At 43.4% G+C, this 15,906-nt stretch overlaps 1 protein-coding gene across 5 annotated transcripts in view; it reads left to right on the top strand.

The window, feature by feature from the left end:
- The window catches only part of MYO1B (myosin IB), a 151,832-nt gene that overhangs the window by 54,078 nt on the left and 81,848 nt on the right, over positions 1-15,906 (top strand). For all 5 annotated transcript variants that reach the window (XM_053360620.1, XM_053360637.1, XM_053360628.1 and 2 more), the window contains exon 3: positions 2,358-2,473. In XM_053360620.1, coding sequence (XP_053216595.1) covers positions 2,358-2,473 — 116 coding nt within the window. The remainder of the gene's footprint in view (positions 1-2,357; positions 2,474-15,906) is intronic.

Genomic DNA, 15,906 nt, shown 5'->3' with positions numbered 1-15,906 from the left:
GATCCATGTAGTATTCATACTGCAAACCTCCAAAAAGGCCACTTCTGATTTTACTTCTGGGGCAGAGTAGCTACCATAATACAATTTCTTGCTATTTTCCTGTTTCTTTTTTTCACCTCTTGCCAGTTCAAGGTGCCTTTAGACTGAGAGCAACCAGGAGTGTCCACTGGTACTTATTGCCTCCAGAGCAGAATAACATTCTATTTCAGGATAATCTCTTTTCACCTCTTTGGGTCAGTGCCTTACAAGCCCTTGTGGGCCCAGTTCATTATTGTATTATGTCACACAGTGATGGGATGAGTGGGAACTGGATCTGTCTACCTGCTGGCTTGTGTTTGTTTTGGATCTCAGCGGCTCAAATAATGAGCAGATCCATGGCTTTGCAATGGTTTTAGTGGTGGCTAACACATGTTAGAACTTGTGTAACATGGCAACAGCCAGATTCCATCCATCAGTCTTAGCGAAGTGTGTGTGTGTGTGTGTATGTGTGTGTGTCAACTGTTAATGCCCAAATTGTGGCCCAGGCTTACACAAACTTCTGTGGCAAAGCAGAGAGAGAGGAATTCAGATCAATGTCTTCCTGTGCTTTGATCACGAGACCAGTCCTTTGGGGCTGCAGTTCCAAAATAGTAGCAGTATAAGAACTTGCAGCAAGCCGTAGATATTCTAATCCCTTCGATGCTGTGGCATTTTCTTCCCCCTACCCATAGGAGTTCTGTTTTCATTGCTGGAATGCAATTGCACTCATTCCATGCTCAAGGAATTAAGTCATTTATATCTGGACTTGTTTATACTGGAGTCCTGGTGGGAAGGAGGGTTTTGTGTGGGAAAATTCTCTTTCCCTGGCGTTCCGCACCCCCCACCTCTTCCCATTGCTGGGACTGTAACACAGTTAACTTTGGAGTGAATCAGTAGGTGACTAAATTAGTGCAAAGAGTTCTTTCTGAGTCGTACCGAACCCAAAGCACTGACTTCTTGACGTACTTCAGCTTCAACAAGAGAACATGGATGTGCCCCTGACTAGGCGTCGTTCTTTGACCTCTTGAATAAAATGGGTTACTTTAATATGTGGTATACTGGTGCCTAGGACTTGCCGATCGCATGGTCGGCGGTTCGAATCCCCGCGGCGGGGTGCATTCCCGTCGTTCGGTCCCAGCGCCTGCCAACCTAGCAGTTCGAAAGCACCTCCGGGTGCAAGTAGATAAATAGGGACCGCTTACCAGCGGGAAGGTAAACGGTGTTTCCGTGTGCTGCGCTGGCTCGCCAGATGCAGCTTGTCACGCTGGCCACGTGACCTGGAAGTGTCTGCGGACAGCGCTGGCTCCTGGCCTATAAAGTGAGATGAGCGCACAACCCTAGAGTCTGGCAAGACTGGCCCGTACGGGCAGGGGTACCTTTACCTTTACCTTATACTGGATTTGGAGCCCACTGGTGAACAGTTGGTTCCTCACTCTCAGAATATCAGAACAGCTTACAAAAAAAGAAAAATAGCACCCCCTGTTCTTCTCAGACGACAACCTTTTTTATCTTGCTTAATTTCCCCTTATGTTGCCTGAAGAAGATTCCAACCCCCCCCCCCCCGCCGAAGAATTTGAGTTCAAATATGCAATGCTTTTGTGCGGTAGTTGTTTGAGAATTTCCCCCCTCAGTTTCTTGAGACCTTTGCTGATTATATGGTATCAAATCACAGTTCATCTGTCTTCACTTCCAGCTGTATTTTCCTCTTGCCATTCAGTAATGAGAGATGAAGTCATCCTCCTTTTTGAGCATTTGTAAAATACGAACGTGACGTTTTGCCAAAACGCTCTTCAATATTACTATGAAGGGCTCCCCACCCCCCTTTGGGATTTACATCCTTTTAAATGGAGCAAGAGAGCCTTTAGGGTAGGTTATAGCATAATGCTTCTCACTTTGCACAGGCCTAAACAAATCCAAAAACATTCTTCACAGAATCACAGATTTATAGAGTTGGAAGGAACCATAGCGGCCATCTAGTCCAACCCTCTGCAGTGCATGAATATTTCACCCAGCGTATGACTCCAACCCACGACCCTGATATTAAGAGTGTTATCCTCTACTGACTTGCTGGTTTTGTGTTCTTAAAGGCAAAATAATATTTCATGATGAATTCATCAAGTTAATCCTGTATTTCACTTTACTTTTTAGAATTAAAGCTGGGTTGTTGTTTTTTAATTTGGCCAGTTTTGAAATTTCCTTCGTATTTGGGGAGTTCAGGTGATAATTGTTCCAATGCAAATGATAAGGTAGAGAGAGGTAAGCATTCCTTAACGTGTTTTGTAAGTTAAATTGTCACATCAGCTGTTAAAACTCCACTCTGCATTCTTTCTTTTCGGCAGACTTACATCGGTAGTGTGGTGATATCGATAAATCCATACAGATTGCTCCCTATTTATTCCCCAGAAAAAGTGGAAGAATACAGAAACAGAAACTTCTATGAACTCAGACCTCACATGTAAGTATGTAAAAAGTTTCAGGTTCTTCTTCTTCCTCTTCTTCTTCTTCTTCTTCTTCTTCTTGAAATGCAGTTTATAGACGGGAACAGCTGTTTCCTGCAAGTCACAGAATGTGTTTGATCCATCGTGCCTTTGATTATCTCTAAGTTTAATCGCAGAATTTTTTGTTCCAAGGGAAGAAATCTGGATATTTTATTCACTGATTGTAGTAGAAGTTGGTCTTACAGATGACATTGCTTTCTAGTTACAACTTAGGCCAGAATTAGATGACATAGCAGATGCTTGGTGGCCACTGAAAATAGGAGCCCTGTGTTTTGCGCTCTCTCCTACTCTTCCTGCCTTCAGTAACTAGACCTGACTGGGAGGAAGGGAGGGAGAGGAAGTGGCTGGAGGAGTATTTGCAAATGAATGGATGGTCATGGAAAAGTTGAAAGGTTAACCTTGCAAGGCAAGCTGGGTTAGGACTACCTGCTTGCTGAAATGGTAGACATGTCGCATGTAATGTTAAGTCAAGCCTCCACGTTCCTCTCCTGGTCCTCCTGCTGTTGCCATGCTACTTCTGGCTAAGCTGTGGTCTGGCTTAGCATTACCTCTGAATCTCCACGAATCATGTGCTGGGAGCCAAGAACCAATCTTGGTTGAAACTCGTGGCTTATCAGGAATGAGACAAACTATGAGCCCAACTTTGGAGGTCAAATGCGAAGCCAGACCGTGACTTAGATCTGGGAGGCATGTCATCAGCAGGATTGGGGAAGGAGGGCTGCAACCACAATCTTCAGTTTTCTTATTTGTGCTAAGACGCGGTTTACAAATGGAGATTCCTAACTCAGTTTGTTTTGTAATGTTAACTGGGTCAAAGTGCATTTGTTCCTTTGGCCAGGGATGTGGGCCCTCTGTCCTTCATCACTCCCTTCTTTTCCTTCTTCCTGTCACAATTTTAGTTGCGCCTTCTATTGATAAAAAACTTCCCTGTCACCTCGCTTTCGCCCTTGCTCTGTATCAAGAAAGTTCCGCGATTAAATGTTCTGATTTCTCTGCAAACCGAAACCTTGCGAATTGAGATTTGCGAATTGAGTTTGACACTGACAAACTGGAACGTGTCCAGAGGAGGGCAACCAAAATGGTCAAAGGCCTGGAAACGATGCCTTATGAGGAACGGCTAAGGGAGCTGGGCATGTTTAGCCTGGAGAAGAGGAGGCTAAGGGGTGATATGATAGCCATGTTCAAATATATAAAAGGATGTCACATAGAGGAGGGAGAAAGGTTGTTTTCTGCTGCTCCAGAGAAGCGGACACGGAGCAATGGATCCAAACTACAAGAAAGAAGATTCCACCTAAACATTAGGGAGAACTTCCTGACAGTAAGAGCTGTTCGACAGTGGAATTTGCTGCCAAGGAGTGTGGTGGAGTCTCCTTCTTTGGAGGTCTTTAAGCAGAGGCTTGACAACCATATGTCAGGAGTGCTCTGATGGTGTTTCCTGCTTGGCAGGGGATTGGACTCGATGGCCCTTGTGGTCTCTTCCAACTCTATGATTCTATGATTCTATGATTCTATGATTTTATGAGATTATATGTAATTCCAAATTGAGAATAGGGCTTTGCATATATATCCCTGCTTTTTCACTAAGGGGCACATGGTTCACTCTCCTCCTCAGTTAACCCCTACAACACTCTGTGAGGTAGGCTAAGTGGCTGTGACTGGCCTGAGATCACTTGAGTTCATGACTGAGTGGGGATTTGAACCCTGATCTCCCAGGTCCTAGTCCGACACTCTACCACTACTGACTTCCTAGAGTACTTCTGCTATGGGAGCAGCTATATAAATTAATTGTTTGATGTTTTGATGTGTTGAGGGTTTTTTCTTTAAAAATGAAGCTGTATAGAAATGATGATGACGATGATGATAAATTCCATGGCAAAAAAAGGTGTCTAGACCTTCCATTGTCGCTACTGTAGCCTAGGCTTAAGGTGCCATTTGGACATTACCGTATTTTTTCGCTCTATAAGACGCACCCAGACCACAAGATGCACCTAGTTTTTGGAGGAGCAAAACAAGAAAGAAAAAAAAATCTGAATCTCAGAAGCCAGAACAGCAAGAGTGAAAGCAGCGATCCCTCTTGCTGTTCTGGCTTCTGTCATAGCTGTGCAGCCTGCATTCGCTCCATAAGACGCACACACATTTCCCCTTACTTTTTAGGAGGGAAAAGAGAGTCTTATAGAGCAAAAAATACGGTAGCTTATGCCTCTGAATTTCTAACTGCTCCCAATTCCCTCAGCTGGGAGTTGGTGGGAGTTGCAGCTGAGGAACAACTCTGTTCTAAGATTTACTTGTACTCAGATTCTCAGTCTGGTCCTTTTTGGAAGAAATGGGGGGTTTGTTCTTTATCAATCACCCCACTCCTTTTGTTGCTTTTGCCTTCTCAGAAAACCACTGAAATTGTTTAGTTCTGTGCGACAGGAGAGGATGCCTGGTATAGGAATAATCATGGCAATAGCCTGAGCCATCTCTGCATTCTAGGCACTCCCCAGTGTATCAACAGCATCTGCAGATGTATCACTAGGAAAATCCCCAAGAGATAACAGGAATCTGTGTTTGCCAAGGAGGCCATGAAATCCTGATGTCTACCAAGCGAATAAGTATTGGCATCCAATGTCAAAGCTCCGCATGGAAGCCTCAAGCCCCGCCTCTGAGACCACCTTAACTACCGCTGCGATTTTGCCGGAGGGCAAAGAAAAAACTTTTGCTGGTGTGCTTTGTGTGGTTCTGGCCCACTGCTGCCCGATCTCACTTTGAGCAGCGAGGGAAGAATGTGCTGAGGAAGCAGGAAGGCAAATGTCAGGCTAAGAGGTCATGGGATGTGCAGTTCTGTATCACTGGAGAACAAATTAAAGACAGACACCAGGAAAACAAAATCTTAAATAACAGTTCCTTCCAACTTAAGCTGATTCCCTCTTATCTGGTATTCATGTGCCGCTTATTAGTACATATGCATACCCTCCAACATTTCTCTGATGAAAATAGGGACATCCTATTCATTCATCATCATCATACCCCCGCCCATCTGACTGGGTTGCCCCAGCCACTATGGGCGCCTTCCAACATAATAAGAGCATTATAAAACATTAAACATTTAAAAGCTTCCCCATTCAAGGCTGCCTTCAGGTGTCTTCTAAAGGTTGTACAGTGGTACCTCAGGTTACATACGCTTCAGGTTACAGACTCCGCTAACCCAGAAATATTACCTCGGGTTAAGAACTTTGCTTCAGGATGAGAACAGAAATCGTGCAGTGGCGGCACTGCGGCAGTGGGAGGCCCCATTAGCTAAAGTGGTACCTCAGGTTAAGAACAGTTTCAGGTTAAGAACGGACCTCCAGAACGAATTAAGTACTTAACCCGAGGTACCACTGTATAGTTACTTATCTCCCTGGCATCTGTTGTGAGGGTATTCCCTATACAGGACTGCCTTCAGGTTCTATAGATACTTATCTCCTTGCCTCAGGGGTCACATAACTCCATACTCACCAACATTTCTTCAACGAAAAATAGGAACGTCCTAAGGATAGCTCTGGGACGCGGGTGGCGCTGTGGGTTAAACCACAGAGCCTAGGACTTGCCGATCAGAAGGTCGGCGGTTTGAATCCCCGCGACAGGGTGAGCTCCCGTTGCTCGGTCCCAGCTCCTGCCAACCTAGCAGTTCGAAAGCACGTCAAAGTGCAAGTAGATAAATAGGTACCGCTCCAGTGGGAAGGTAAACGGCGTTTCCGTGTGCTGTTCTGGTTCCCCAGAAGCGGCTTAGTCATGCTGGTCACATGACCCGGAAGCTGTATGCCTGCTCCCTCGGCCAATAAAGCGAGATGAGCGCCGCAACCCCAGAGTCATCCGTGACTGGACCTAATGGTCAGGGGTCCCTTTACCTTTTAAAGGATAGCTCAGCTGGTAGACCATGAGACTGTTCATCTCAGGGTCGTGGGTTCAAAACCCACAATGGGCAAAAGATTCCTGCATTGCAGGGGGTTGGACTAGATGACCCTCATGGTCTCTTCCAACTCTACAATTCTATGATTAGGACATTCTGGGATCAAATCTGAAACTGGGACAGCTTCTGCAAATCTGGGACTGTCCCTGGAAAATAGGGACACTTGGAGGGTCTGCATATGGCTTGAGTACATGCATAACAGATATATGTGGCAAGGTAAGGAAAATGTGTCTTATGAGGACAGGCAAAGCACTGTCTCTTTTTGTTGACATTTTAAAAGCACCATTAGCTACTAAATTAACCACATTTCTGGGTCCAAATGATGGATGCCGCCACCCTGTACTTGCCTTCTCTGTTCTACGTTAATGGCAGATATTAGAGACACTACTTAAATGTGTGTGTGTATATAAGCAAAATAAATAGTAGTTTATTGCGCCCCCTCCCCTTGGGGTGGCAGTTTTGGGGGGAGAAGAGCGAAACCTCCTAAGTTTCCTGTAGCAGTATAGCCGGCCATGTGCTTATATATGGCTCCTCTTGCAGGGTTGTGCTTGGAAACTTGTTAATTACAGTTGCAGCCTAATTTTAAGTCTTACCAGGAATTGATACTTTTTAAAGCGATCAGGGTTCCAGTAAAACAAAAGTGAAAAGTAGACTCAGGCAAGGTAGGGTGGTCTCAAAAGGCCACTGAGTGTCCTTTAACCTGATAATTATTTGCTGCTTAGCTTTCCTGGTTTCAATATTGAACTGTTATTGAACAGTATTATGTACACTGAGATGTTAGGCCTTTTTGTGGCAGATATAATTCATGCATCTGAGCTGGGGGGGGGGAGAAATCATATACCATATATTAAAAAATGGGGAAGAAAGCCTGGATGAATGGTTTAAAAATGTGTGCATAGCTATCTTTTTATAGAACTCCCACCTATTTTGAATACATAATTCTCTCTGTGTGGTGTGTGTTCACATCAATCCCTGTGGAACTGGGTGGTGGTTTGAAAGTGTCCAGAAGGCATGGAGAATTCTGCTAACTTTTTCTAAAAGGAAGTTGCATTTTTATTTTTTTGCAGATTAGTGTGTAGGGGGTTGTGGAATTCACTGTGCAGCTATGCCTTCCCTCGGGCCACTCAGATCTATGTGGATGTTAACAGTGCGATGATGCAGATACTTTTGCATTCTCCCTGGCTGTGTGGAATTCGCCAGACATGCCCTGCAGCAAACTTCACCCCAAACTCCCATACCCCATGAAAATGGTTGGGGGTTTCATTATACCCCTTAAACATTTTTGTCCTCCATAATCAAAGCACATACTTAATCTGTATGGAACTCTTACCAAGCACACATAGCACAGTGCAGCAGAGTGATGCTAATTAAAAAAACAAACACATTAGTAAAAATAAAATATTTGGTCTTGAAGCCCAGGCTGCTGAGAAGAGGCACACCAAACTGGCACATTTTTAGGGAAAAGTTAAAAAGTCTCCATCCCTCTAGTGTAATGAAAATCATGGGGCCCAGGGCTTTGCAAACTGCTTCTGGTAATTTGGCTCAGGTCAAAGCAGCCTCTCTGTCTCCAGTATCAGCAAATAAAATAAAATAAATTGAGTACAGAGCAAAGTACACATATTCCTTCGTGTTCTTCAACCTTTTTGTGGATCACCTGAATGGAATTTATGGGTATCCCAGTAGTCTGTATGGCATAGTTTGAGAAACTTTTTACTTACAAGTCACTTCTGTCTTTTGGAAGGCAGACAAAACTATTCTGTTTGGGTAATTCCTTATGGCATCAGATGTGGGGTAGGTGAGGAACAGGCCAGAGGTTCCCCATGGCTGCTATAGTTTATACCATGGCTTAACACATCTCTCCCAAATGTCAGTTGTAGTTGTGACTTCACTCATTGGCAAAGAACACTTAAATATGTTAGTAGGCACATTTCTCATGAAAGAATTGGACATAGTGATGCTTGCACAGTTTGCCTCTTGAGTTCTTGAAGGACTTGAATCTCTTTGCTCTTTTTAATGAAAATTGGGAATTGGATACACCTAGTAGCATGGCTAGAATCAAGGTATAGGTAAAGGTAAAGGTACCCCTGACCATTAGGTCCAGTTGCGGACTCTGGTGTTGTGGCGCTCATCTTGCTCTATAGGCCAAGGGAGCCGGCGTTTGTCCGCAGACAGCTTCCAGGTCATGTGGCCAGCATGACAAGGCCACTTCTGGTGAACCAGAGCAGCGCACAGAAATGCTGTTTACTTTCCCGCCGGAGTGGTGCCTATTTATTTACTTGCACTTTGACGTGCTTTCAAACTCCTAGGTGGGCAGGAGCTGGGACCGAACAACGGGAGCTCACCCCGTCACGGGGATTTGAACCGCCGACCTTATGATCGGCAAGCCCTAGGCTCTGTGGTTTATACCACAGCGCCACCCATGTCCCAGAATCAAGGTAAAACCTGGTGAATTAGGCAATATGGCAACCCTAGTGGATACCTAAATTAAATTTCAGTTGGCACTCCTATCCTAAGACCTCCTCTAAAATACTTTGCAGTGCTCACTTCTTTGTGAAATTCCTAATGTTCTTGTTCTTGTATGTCAGGATTATGAATCAGAAATAGTTAAAATTCTTTCACTAGAACACTGTTTAGATTTCCTGTTACCAGCAAGATCTCTTATTGCTCAATGTTCATAGTGAACTACTGTCAGTCTTGCTTTGGTGACCAAGTTTATAAAGTAATGTTCATAAAGTGAGCATCTGGCGAGAGAACTGCTAACTTCAGTTTTTCACCATATTGTATATGTGTATTTTCTTAATGAAACTTCTTTGTGTCTGGAGTATTTAATGGCCTGTAAAAATTTTTAGGAGACGGCATGCACTTCTGCTCTCGATTCCACGCATAGATATATTTTTAATTAATTAGTTCTGTAGGATTAGAATTGCATTGAGAGCTACAGTTTGTTTATGTAATGGGAAGCGGTTTTGCAAATTGGTTCTACCAGATTCCGACCATAGCTTAATGAGGTTGGGGCCTTTTCTCAGTGAGGAAAAGTAAAGCTGAAAAAACAATGCACTTGTAAACGTAAACACATCTGCACTCTTTGAGCACTGACACATGGACACTTCCATTGTAGACTACTGTGCGGCCTCGCAAGTACATTTAAAAAGAGAAAAGAAACACAGACAGTCATTAAAAGATACTAGGCTGCTCATGCTAGGATTGCCAACTATATATTTTTAAAAATTGTGCCCAGTGCTTGGAGCCCTCTGGAAAAATGGATGAAGTTAGTAGTATTTAATGCAGAGGATTCACCTAAGGTGCACAATTTAAAAGCTGATGGGGAGGCCTCTCCCATCTCGCTCCTTGATTTCTGGCTACTGGCTTAGAAGCAAATCTAAACCACAACCGGGTCATTTCTATTTCTGGTTGGTTGGCAACCCTTGTCTCCTATATGGCCAATGCCCTGAAAACCAAGACTTCCCCACTTAGCTGCTTAGATGAGATCCTAACTTTCCACATGTAACTAGGGTGGTTAAACATTGAAGCGGATGTGCAATTTTATTACAGTGGTACCTTGTTTCTCAAACTTAATCCGTTCCAAAACCAAAGCGTTCCAAAACCAAGGTGCGCTTTCCCATATAAAGTAGTGCAAAATGGATTAATCCGTTCCAGTCTTTTAAAAACAACCCCTAAAACAGCAATTTAACATGAATTTTACCATCTAACGAGACCACTGATCCATAAAAGGAAAGCAATAAACAATGTACTGCAGTCACACAATCAATCAATCAGTAGCTGAACTGGGTTCCACACAGTCACAAAAACAAAACAAAAAAGCTGCATAAACAAAAACGCAAAATAAATAGCAAACACAGACAGACCTCAGTGTAACACTCAAAACGGAAGTGTGGCGCTCAAATTGGAAGTGTGGCACTCAAATCATCAGCGTAACACTCAAAACGAAAGCGTGGCGCTCAAAACAGAGCATGTTCGGCTTCTGAAAAAAGTTCGCAAACCGGAACACTTATTTCCGGGTTTGCAGTGTTTGGGTTCTGAGTTGTTTGAGTACCAAGGCATTTGAGAACCAAGGTACCACTGTATTATCATCATCATCATCATCAATGCATTTATTATTAATAATAATTGTAATAAGAAAACTACCCCATTGAAATTTTAGGAGCTTTGGTCTTGAAGATAGCTGGTCTTGGAGAGACAGATGTTTTAGCAGTGTTCAGATGTTTGCCCAAATGATCAGGGGGCGGGGAGAGCATGACCACACACTCTGCCTCCATTCCTTAGGGTCCCCAGCCACATGGGCAGAGCCTACACACAAATTTGTATGTGCATAGGTTCATTTAGACATTTACACCCGGCTTTGGCTGAGATTCCTGCATTTCAGGGAGTTGGGCTAGATGACCCTTGGGGTCCCTTCCAATTCTATGATTCTGCACCAAATGTGTGCAAGGAGCAGTGTTTCCCAGTCTCCACTCTTCTTGCATTCGGACAAATGTCTGAACGGTAAACCCTAAGTTTGGTCTTAATTTTAGACAAGGAAATGCTCCCATTGTCTTAAAAAGTGAAATGTGAGATACAAGATTTACCCACCGTGGAAGAGTGGCAGATGCAAGTGATTGACTATATGGAGATGGCAGAAATGACCGGCAGAATCCGTGACCAGGGAGAAGAATTGATGGAAGAGGATTGGAAAAAGTTTAAGGACTATTTACAAAAATATTGTAAAATGTTTGAGTGTTAATATGATGTGGAAGTAAAGGTAACATGGCATTTGGGACATGGTTAAAAGAGTTATGAAAAGAAGAATCTTAAAAAGGAGAAGGGGGGTATGACTAGAATAATATTATGTCAAAGTATACAAGGTGGAGTAAAGGACCAAGATAAGGGAAATTTGAGACATAATAAGTGGAAATATATAATTATAAATGAGGTTTGAAAGAGGGTTAGAATTTGCTGAATTCGACGGAATAAAGAGGAACACAAAAAAGAGAGATGTGAGGAGGTCAGGACAGAGGGATATGGAATTTTGAAATTTAAAAGTGGATTTTTCTTTTTTCTTCTTTCTTTCTTTGCTAAGTGTGTATTTTTTTGTTTTTTTGTTCTTTGTTTTGTTATATGTGATTGTCTGATTTATGTGATTTGATGATTTCTTTGTTTTGTAAAACCCTAATAAACATCTATTTTAAAAAAAAAAAGTGAAATGTGAGCTGATCCTCAATTTGGCAAAGGAGGGAGGCCTTTAGTGAACTTGTGGGATGCAGATTAAGTTCCGAGATAGGAGAACATTCTGACCAGGTACGGCGGTGATGGGGGGCATAATTCCCCCCCCCCAAGTAAACCTGGACCCAGCAGTTTCCAACAGGTCAGTTTATGGATGGATTTCAGAAAACTGTAAAGCGTCAAACCCATCACCCAACTCCAAAAGTGGTAAGGGAGTCAGAAGTCAACATTGCTTAGTTTAAGTTGTTATTCTAAATAAGAAGTGTGAAGATGTGCCCTGTGTAAATGAAAGAGATGTAAACTAAAGTATTTGGCACGAGTGCTGATGGTTCTCTCTTATATTCCCTTTGTTCCTAGAAAATATGACCATTAGTTGTAGAGGCCCCCAGTTGCAATTAACAGCAGCTGCCTGTCCCTTTCACTGAAAATGTGTCATTTATATTTAAGGCTTTATTTTTTTCCTCCCTGCTTCAATTTACAGCATACAAATGGCATCCATCTGCTGCCCTAAGTGCCTTTGGCCATTATTCAAAGTAACAATAAGGGTGGCAGCAATATGCCCTTAGAAACTGCTATTTTGCTGAAAAGCTGATAGCTTGAACCTCACCCCCTAAGCAAATCCTTAATAAATAGGCTAGCCTATCTTGCTTGAATTTTGGATTTTTGTTTTAACTGTCTTTGCTCTGGGAAGCTTTTGATTTATAAAAGGGAACAAAAATTTCTAGCTATTAAGATACACATAATATTATTAAACGCGTACAAGATGGAACCAACAGTTTTTGGTAACTTAAATGTTAAAGACTGAATTGAATGGTGGCTTTGGCTTAGAGCAGTGGCTCCTATTTAGCCAAGTACTGCAGGCCCCCTGTTTTTCCAAAAGCCAAACCATGGACCCCTTGCTTTTGAAAATGTTGAAATCTCTGTGGTAGTTTTTCTTATGTGACTAGTACCACCATAGCTCCAACATGTCCCAGCTCAAACTGGGGATGCATGTCTTCCAGGACAAGCTCTAACGCGAGTCACATGACCCACACGAGAGCACAGCCCCCCCCCAACAGTTGATGGGTATGTGCCATACATTTGTTCATGCAGGTTGAGGACTTTATTATCCGTATACTAACATAGCAATCCTAACATAAGGAAAAGGTAAAGGGACCCCTGTCCATTAGGTCCAGTCGTGGATGACTCCGGGGTTGCGGTGCTCATCTCACTTTATTGGCTGAGGGAGCAGGCGTACAGCTTCCGGGTCATGTGGCCAGCATGACTAAGCCGCTTCTGGCGAACCAGAGTAGCGCACGGAAACGCCGTTTACCTTTCTGCCAGAGCGGTACCTATTTATCTACTTGTACTTTGATGTGCTTTGGAACTGCTAGGTTGGCAGGAGCTGGGACCAATCAAATGTGAGCTAACCACGTTGCAGGGATTCGAACTGCCAACCTTCTGATCTGCAAGCCCTAGGCTCTGTGGTTTAACCCACAGTGCCACCCACATCCCTAACATAGTTTTTTCAGACATTTAGCTGGTGATCTCTCTCTCTCTCTCTCTCTCTCTCTCTCTCTCTCTCTCTCACACACACACACACACACACACTCACTCACTCACCCACCCCAATATTGGAGTGGAAGCTCAAATAAAACCTGCTTTAGCATTTTTAGGTTTCTAAATTCTTGGTAATGTTGTAGAAATGTATTATATTAAAGCAATGTGTGTGTGTATACTTTCTTTCTTTCTTTTAGAATCACAATGATTTTCACTTTTCAATATTAAGAACTTCAACTTTTTCCTCCCCCACCTCCCCACTTTTATTTTTAATCTTGATGATATTTCTTGTGCGAGTTCGAAGTTGTAAATTGAATGGCTAAACTCACAGCTGGTAGCACATCTGTTAGTTGAAGTTGTGTATGGAGAAGCAGTTATTTTAAAAAGTTCTCTCGCTTCCCCCCTCCCATTAAGCATGCATCTAACTACAGTGAACCTTACTTTAGCAGGAAAATTTGCAGAACCGCCCCTCCCGGAAAAGAACAAAACATATTTCCCATTACAATTATGTTTAAAATGATACCCTTGTGATATGAGAAAGGGTCTCTCTAGAAATAAATTGCCATTGATTATTCAGAGAAAGAAGCATGCAAGTCAGAGAAATTTCCCTTATATCTCTCCCCGCTGCCCCCCCCCGCCAATTGTAGGTGTAAACAGAATCACAAAATTGAATTATTTCCCCAAAGGAAGTGAAATATTACATTGAGAGTAGTTATAATAAATGACAGTCCTCAGTATTAACTAAAAAAAGAGAGAGAACAAATTTATTGTCCCTTTTCTGCTTTAAAAATATATTGATCAAGTTAGTAAGTTTTCTTTAATGTACTAAAAGCGTGACTTCAACTTTAAAGGTTTGTGTAAGTCTTATTCTAAGTATCGTGTACCATGCTCTTTCCCTCCTGTACATTTACTCTCCCCCACTCCCCGCTGCCTTTATAAAAATCAGCACACCATGAAATCTACTCTATCACATTTTTTCAAATTAAAAAAAAAGATAATATGCTGAAAAGGGTAAAAGGAACGTTTCAGGCAATTGAGCATTTGGCTCAAAAACGTAAAAGCGGCGTACTTAAAACTGCGTATGCGCAAATGAGGAAAATATGCACAGTCGTTTGTGAGTCTTATTAGTGGGATAGGATGAAAGGGAAAATGAGTGGCGGTGGCTGATTTTCCTCCTCCACCCCCCCTCCCCCTTAGAGCATTAAGAGTTGGTGCTTGCAAGGCAAATGGAAGCAGTGTGCCTTAATGTGAGGTTTGAAAAGAGCTATGAGTCAATTAGACTCGGAGGCACTGAGGGTATTCCAGATGGTGGGGACATTGTAGGAGAAGGATGTGCCACCTGCTGTGAGTAAGCAGCAGGGACAGACTGCGCTGTTGTTTGCTTACGGTGGGGGGGAACAGTGTTTCGGGGGGGGGCAAGAAGGGTTGTGTTTGTAGTGTTCGTTCTGGCCCCAGAAAATTGACCGGGTATCGTCTCGCTGAAACGAGGGATTTCAGGACAAAAAGGAAAAGTTCAAAAGGAAGCATGTACCGCTCTCACGAGCATCTCATCATAACACGCACTTCTCTTGTCCGAAAAAGTTCTGTCTCTCGCTTTCTTTATTTAATGCTGTATTGTTTTTTAACGAGGGACGCGGGTGGTGCTGTGGGTTAAACCACAAGAGCCTAGGGCTTGCCGATCAGAAGGTTGGCGGTTCGAATCCCCGCGACGGGGTGAGCTCCCATTGCTTGGTCCCTGCTCCTGCCCACCTAGCAGTTCAAAAGCACGTCAAAGTGCAAGTAGATAAATAGGTACCGCTCTGGCAGGAAGGTAAACGGCATTTCCGTGCACTGCTCTGGTTCGCCAGAAGCGGCTTAGTCATGCTGGCCACATGACCTGGAAGCTGTACGCCGGCTCCCTCGGCCAATAAAGCGAGATGAGCGCCGCAACCCCAGAGTCGGCCTCGACTGGACCTAATGGTCAGGGGTCCCTTTACCTTTTTGCCTTTACTGTTTTTAACACTTGATTGGAAGCCGCCCAGAGTGGCTGGGGAAACTCAGCCAGATGGGTGGGGTATAAATAATAATAATAATAATAATAATAATAATAATAATAATAATAATAATAATTTCTTGTTGCGTGATAGTCTTCAGGAATGACCCCTGGCGCCTTGTCCTTGAGGCCCATGTTAAAAGATTTGGCTTGGTTTTGCTTGGACTAAAATCCAAGACATCACTGCCTGCCCTGTGGCACAGTGGGTCAGTGTCTTTGGCTGTTAACCAGAAGGTTGCAGGTTCGAGCTCACCCAGGGACTGTGGGCAGGATTCTTTCATTGCAGGGGGTTGGACTAGATGATCCTTGAGACCCCCTCCAACTCCACAATTCTATGATTCTATACCAGGCATAGACCAACCCTGGCCCTCCAGATGTTTGGGACTAGTCCCAAACATCTGGAGGGCCAGAGTTGGCCTATGCCTGTTCTATACCCTGTCTTTCTGTAATAGAAGGTGACTTGAGAGCATATTCTGTAGCCTGGCCATAAGTCTATGGAGAAAGGGGTGCCTGTTTCACAGAGGCTGGATGCTCCCATAATCCAAGCCTAAGCAATTGTGAGATTCTGTTTTAAAACCTTGATCTCTTTTTAGTGCCTAAGGGGTATGAACATTAAGAATATTACATGTTAACATGAGTAGGGTTTATTTGCTCCTGAGGCTTTT

The sequence above is a fragment of the Podarcis raffonei genome, chromosome 1, assembly GCF_027172205.1.
Source record: "Podarcis raffonei isolate rPodRaf1 chromosome 1, rPodRaf1.pri, whole genome shotgun sequence".
Lineage (NCBI taxonomy): Eukaryota > Metazoa > Chordata > Lepidosauria > Squamata > Lacertidae > Podarcis > Podarcis raffonei.
This window is presented reverse-complemented; position numbering and strand designations above follow the sequence as displayed.